At 34.8% G+C, this 6,399-nt stretch overlaps 1 protein-coding gene across 1 annotated transcript; it reads right to left on the bottom strand.

Moving 5' to 3' along the window:
- Positions 1 to 496: 496 nt before the first annotated feature.
- On the bottom strand, positions 497 to 5,354 carry LOC108477968 (beta-galactosidase 13-like). The gene is made up of 18 exons (XM_017780424.2): positions 4,951 to 5,354; positions 4,649 to 4,857; positions 4,478 to 4,544; positions 4,305 to 4,397; positions 4,079 to 4,222; positions 3,444 to 3,538; positions 3,237 to 3,342; positions 3,030 to 3,114; positions 2,829 to 2,947; positions 2,590 to 2,757; positions 2,314 to 2,489; positions 2,116 to 2,225; positions 1,935 to 2,044; positions 1,736 to 1,843; positions 1,547 to 1,648; positions 1,307 to 1,452; positions 878 to 1,223; positions 497 to 781 (listed from the first exon to the last, which is right to left on the bottom strand). Exons 1-18 carry the CDS (start codon positions 5,173 to 5,175, stop codon positions 656 to 658), a joined length of 2,535 nt encoding a protein of 844 aa, XP_017635913.1. The 5' UTR covers positions 5,176 to 5,354; the 3' UTR covers positions 497 to 655.
- Between the last annotated feature and the right edge of the window lie 1,045 nt (positions 5,355 to 6,399).

The following is a 6,399-nucleotide window of genomic DNA, read 5'->3' as shown; positions in this document are numbered from 1 at the left end:
TTTGAATGTGTTATAACAAGGTAGGGATGTTTACATTTAGAATGACCGGTGACTAAACCCTGGGAAGATTGATTGACCAAAGTGAGAGTGGTTGGTCAGCTTGGATTTAGGGTTCTTAAATTTGTTAGTTGGATTAGGTTATCAAATTCTTTTTATCTGTTATCAAGTTGTTGATAATAGTTGTACTTTTGTTAGAATTATACTCAAGATAATATCATATGTTTTAATTCTTAAATGCACCCTTATTTTTTTATTAAAAAATATTTTTACACTAATAATGAAAAAAGTCAATACTACTAAAATGTTGATACAAAACTAAATGTCTCTCTTTTTTCTTTTATCATCTATTAGACTTTAATTATCCTCTTTCGAACATGAGTAAATCTTTAAGTTATATGAAATTTAAAGAGGAATCGTGGGATCTATTGGCTAAACTAAAAATATAATTTTTATTGTTTTAACGATGATGCAAATGAAATACAATAAAACCGAATAACAAAGAAATGATATTTTATTTCTTGAAAGGAAAATAAGTAAAAGAATCAATTCATTTCAGAAATAAAATAGCAAATGACTTTGTACAATCAAATAATACTCGTCGTTTCTCTAAACAAAATTAGGCTTAGCTCATGAAATTCTCAAAGCAGGTTTAGAACTACGCTTTAAAAGCACATTTGGCTTGGATGGCCAATGTCTTCTTCATTTCGGGGCATGCTTCATTTTTATTGTGCAAATCCGGGGTGTCCAGAGGGATATTGCAGCTTGGTTTTCCCAAGCAAAACTGTTTAAAAAAAAAAACCCCAAGTGTGTTGTAAGAAATACTTTGAAATTCATGTTACAAATAGAAGCTGTAGGATAGGAAATAGAGATTAATTACCTTTTCAACAACTTGCTTTGCTACGGGAGATGTGCAGTTTCCTTCGACGTAGTGCCCACAGGCACCAAAAGGATCACCAAAGCTGGCAAACTCCACGGAAACAATTTGTTTCTGGCTTGGACATGTAAGTTCAACCCTTGGTTTCAAATCTTTCTCCAAGGCTACAAGTTTGCCACCTTTGCCTTCGAATAACCTCACTGACGGTAGGTGTTTTTCAGTTATAAAACCGCAAATGGTATCTCTGTCAACCAGAACTATCTCAATATCTTTAGGGTCACCTTTCTCGTCCTCTACTATAACAATAAGATTCATTGTTGGTTGAAGGTATGATCTTGGGATATGGTACCTGAATTAGATTGCATTGCATAAACGAATTAGAATTTTTCTTAGATCTGGTTCATATTTCAGTTCCTTATGGCTTTTACGTACTCGGATTGAGTTGGCCGCTTAAGAGGAGAGAGGTAAGACATCCAATATCGCCCAATGTTTCTACCATTGATGTAAACCATACCTTTCCCCATACCAGTCATCTTGACAGCAACTGGATTGTCTCCTTCAGGTGCATCAAAATATCCCTATTCAACAAGCAACTTTCATTTTTCTTCTTTTGCACAACATACTGCGTTTTTCAAATCATTAAAAAAAATTATAGTGTTGCAATGGAATTACCTTGTACCATGTTACACCTTCGGATGGTCCACCCTTTACCCATTGTACCTTCGGGAAGCCATTTTGGGTATATATTTGGTTTTTTTCTCCATCAAGTCCAACCTGAAAACAGTTACCAAGTATATTATTTGGGCAACCAATATAGACTGAAATTTAGTATTGAGAAAGTGAAAAAGTTGATAGTCATACCTGATGACTCCAAGTATTTAATGTTATGTCAAGTGTTCCAGTGTTCAAACCTAGGATAGTGATGGAACGAGGCCCTGCGTATCTTTTCTCCATGTAGGCTCCGCTATCCTTGATTAATAAAAAAAAGCAATAATCAATAGCTGCTATAAATTTCAATTAATCCCCAACAGTTGTTTTTTAAGTTGCAGAAAAGCCTTACTGGAAGTCCAACTAAAAACCCCAATAGAGCAATCTGGTTACTCCCTGCCTGAAATTCTACGGGTTTCTGGAAAACAAAGCTCTTCTCAACTTTGCTACCATGTGCGGTACCTAAGACCAGCACCGAGATCAGACACCTGAGTTTGAATAACATAGAATATAACTCCAACTGCTGCTGTTACCTATGTATTTTCCATTTACGTAGCAATGGAGTCCGTGGCCAAGACTTGCAACCCTTAAAACTGGGAGGATTTCATTTTTCATTGGTAAGTCACGTCGACCTAAATCGAGTCTGCAGCAAGAATTTAGTAGAACAAGATCAAATAATCCCCACAATTCAATATCCATTTTTGACAGGTTTTTATTTTTTATTGACTTACTTAGTTATGTACCAAGCATAGTCAGATGTATCTTTTGTCAATTCATAAAGCTCCCTTGGCTCATTGAGCTTATTTCCAGGATCATCAGGAACAACTTCTCTGTACATCTCCCAGTTAAAGTTCTTGTTTGCAGCTACGGATCTTACAAAATTTCTTGAATTATGGTGTGTTGTGATCTGAGTTCAACAATCAAGATTAAATTATTTAGGGACCTGGCCAACTTGTAGTGTTACCAGAAGTGGAGATATGAAGGGTCAGGAATTTAGTTCAGTTCACCATTTGAGAGTTGAAAACCTCAGTCTTGCAGTCAGGGAGGATACTAATGGACCGAGGTGGAAGCTGATAATCCTGACCCCTGAAACGGAGAGCTTGTGGTTTCTTGGTGTCGTTGTTTGTCAAGAAAGCTGAACAGAGTGAAGTTCCAGGTTGCTCCCACACACGAGCCTGCATTGCACAATAGCTTAACTCATTTTAACCATATCCAATTATCTGATCCAACCACCTCCATCCCTTACCTCTTGATCTGGACCCAACTTTTGAACAAAAGGAGACCCGGAAAATAGAGCCCTCTTGCACAAATTTACAGCCCTGTGAGCGTCCTTGAGGTGACCCCATTTTGGTTGCCTTATTAAGCCTACAATATTCACATGTAAAAATTAGCTGTACAGAGATGACTTCATCCATGGATCATCAGTAAGAATATTCTTAAATCCTACCAAATTCATCAAGAGGCGCTTCATCATAGTAGCGAGTTGTTGTATAAGAAGAGCTTGTTCTGCCAAAATTTGTACCACCATGGTACTTGAAACACACACACACACACACACAATAATAATAATAAAAAGACCAATGAGCTATGTCTGAAAAGGGTGCCGTTTAGATAAGAATCGAACTTAGACAAGACAGTTAAGCATCTTTCCTACCATATAATAGTTGACCAAAGTTCCATTTTTGGAGCAGAATCGAATAATCGAGAATGCCAAATCCTCTGCTGATCTTTGAGATGGCGGGTCTCCGAATACTCTAAACCTGAATTTTCAAAAAACCGCATTGAAAACAGCCACAACATCAGCCTATAGCACAACGCATTTGAATTTTCGAGTGAACATCATTCATAATCGAATACTTACTGTGCAGTCCAGTTCTCAGTCCAAAGGAAAGGCTTGTTGGGACCATTTGGACCCGTGAAAGTATCTCCACAGTGCCTTCCATTGCATGTATTAATCTGAAAACAATGAATGTATAAACAAAGGAAAAAAAGCAGGCTTTCCGTCTTTTTCTTTATTGAATTATTTGAAAACTTTTGCAATATTTTCTATACTAACTGATACTTGATCTCTTCAAAGCAATCAAATTAACCCAGTATTGTCTCCATTGAGGTTTTATATCTCGACTCTGCTGAAAGCTTTGATGGGTTCATAAGGGTGAAATTCATTGGAGTGTTTAAACAGGTAAAACTGCTGCGAACTTAAGAGTTTACGCTCGATAGAACTTGATTCGATGATCTACGGTATATAGATCATTTATGGGGAGGAGACAAATTGAAGAGTTTGCACACGATTGAACTCAACTCCATGACTTACAGTATATAAGTCATTTATCGGGAGGATGCTACCACTATGCCATAGGTGATGTGCTCGAGTCCTGCCATCTGTAAACTCTTTCAGTTTTCCATGGTTTCATATGTCTAATGCTCCTAAAGCTCTCTGTAAAGTCAAAAGACAAAATCCCGAGCAGGGATAGTGTTGCCTCGACAGAAACTTACAATTGGATCTGGGGCGTCCTTCTGCTTGCACATGATCCATGGGACTTTGGTATCCAAGGAAAGGGCCATCTTTGCTGCCCACTGAACATAACTGTCTCCACGTTCTTTGAATGCTAGTTGAATAGTATTGTATTCATTCTCAATCTGCCAAACATAAGTCATCAATATTAGATTAAAGGATATAGCATTAGTTACAAGTTTCAGATAAAGAGTATATCAACTAAACCTGTGATACTATAATAGGGCCTCCTTGTGGAGCAAACAACTTCGCTTGCTTCATTTTTTCAATCACCAATGTAACAAATTTTTTCATGTGCATCTGCAAAAGTTTGAATATTTAATCGATTAAACTCCTGTGGATTTACAGTATTAGAGTGCTCAGAGAAGATGACAGATTACCTTGAATGGTTCATTATCACAACGGAATATGATGTTGGGGACCTCTCTTAGCCAATATGGTAATCCTCTGAATGTTTCGTTACAATGAAAACTCGATTTTTAAAGCTGATATATAGAAGATTAAATCATTTAATAAGAAATAGGAAGATGACGAGGAATTTCAATGTTTACCCATGGTTCCATTCACCCTGGATAAAGGGGCCAACTCGAAGCATTGCAAACATTTTGTGATGCTGAATCAACTTAATGAACTTCACCAAGTCGTAATCTCCTTCAAAGTTGTACTTGCCTTGAACTGGCTCATGGACGTTCCAGAAAACATAGGTCTCAACCATGTTCAGGCCTCCCATTTTAGCTTTTCTGAGGAGATCAGGCCAGGTCTGAACCAAATTTGAACAACAAAAATTAGTTCTAAATGTATCAAAGCTCCACCGGGATATTAAACGACACAAAAAATTAAAAACAATGCATACATCTGGGGGGCTGCGAGGGTAATGTATGGAGCCTGAAAAGAAAAGCATTCTTTTGCCATTAACGAGCAAAGACCTTGAATCATAAGTCACCTCTTTTGGTGTGGTACTTTCAGGGCTATTGGGGTCCACCTCCTCCTCTTCCTCCTTTTGAGCAATGCTGGAAGTAATCAGCAAGGTGGACAAAAAGGCTATCAAAAGTATACGAACTGGTTCTACTTGTACCATATTGTTAGTATATTTCTCTACAACTTGCTTTTCCTTTTGGGTTTTATATCAAATGGATTTATTTGAACTGAAGAACTAGAAAGGAATGGAATAAAGCTACTTTGGGAGCTTCTCTACTTTAAAAACAAACCAGGAGAAAGACATGGATGAATGTGAGGTATCGGCTGAAGTTGCGGATTCGTGTTGCTTTGGTGACATATTTTTAAGCTTTGAATGTTTACTCCTTCCGAGTTTTCTATTATTGGCCATTCTAAAAATCATTTGAACAGAGTGAGCATCAATGTCAATTAGCGCGCGCGCGCACACACACACACACGTAACCAATTCATAAATTCACCAAATATTCATACATTTTAAATCATTTTATTTTCTCATAAACAAATAAATGCGTAAATATTCTTCAATTGTTTTATCTGACCTTCTATTTTTCTATTAATAATCTTTAAAATTAAATTAAATGAACTTATCTTTTCCCCACAAATTATAATTTGATAATAAGAATTTATACGCATACTTTTATTTTAAAAATTAAATAAAATTACTTTTGAGTTAATCAAGTTGACAAGTTCTATTTTATTATCCTAATTTGATTTGAAATTTTTTGAATTAAATCAAGTGAAATGAAATTAAGTCGAGTCGAATTGAGTAAAATTGTTCGAGTTAAATTAAAAAAATATACATGCTAAATTAAAATCTTATTACAAGATAACTTAAAGCACATAAATTTGAAACCATATATATTTGAAAACTTTTTCAAAGCAAAATAAAAGAAAATTTTAGTATGATAAACTTGAATCATTAATTGACTTATTTAGGTCCAAAATTATTATTCGGGAAATTTTAAATTTTTAAATTTTTTAGATTTTTTGAAATTTTATATTTTAAAAATATAATTTTTAATTTTTATAAATATTTTGAAATTTAAAAATTATTTTGAATTTTTGTAATTTTGTTGATAGAGAGACCAATTTGCTAGTTTTCAAACTTGATGAGGACCAAAAGTGTATTTACACTAATTTGTTATTTAAATTATTCGAGTTATTGAATTGTAAAATTCATTCGAACTAAAGAACTCAAATTACTTATTTGAGTTAACTCGAATAACTTAATTTGATTAACTCAAAATTTAAAATTTTTTCAATTTTTCAAATCGAATCAAATTTTACTCACCCTTAATAATATTAATATAAAAATTAAAGTTTACATATTTTGCACTGTTCACAA

This window comes from Gossypium arboreum, chromosome 12, assembly GCF_025698485.1.
Source record: "Gossypium arboreum isolate Shixiya-1 chromosome 12, ASM2569848v2, whole genome shotgun sequence".
NCBI lineage: Eukaryota > Viridiplantae > Streptophyta > Magnoliopsida > Malvales > Malvaceae > Gossypium > Gossypium arboreum.
Note: the sequence above shows the minus strand (reverse complement) of the source record. Positions and strands in the feature narration are given on the sequence as shown.

Coding starts and splice junctions, on each gene's coding strand:
- LOC108477968 (XM_017780424.2), bottom strand. CDS start 5,175: ATGGTACAAGTAGAACCAGTTCGTATACTTTTGATAGCCTTTTTGTCC. Junction 4,545..4,648: donor CAGGGTGAATGGAACCATGG/GTAAACATTGAA, acceptor CGAAACATTCAG/AGGATTACCATATTGGCTAA. Junction 3,115..3,236: donor CTTTGGTCAACTATTATATG/GTAGGAAAGATG, acceptor GTGTGTTTCAAG/TACCATGGTGGTACAAATTT.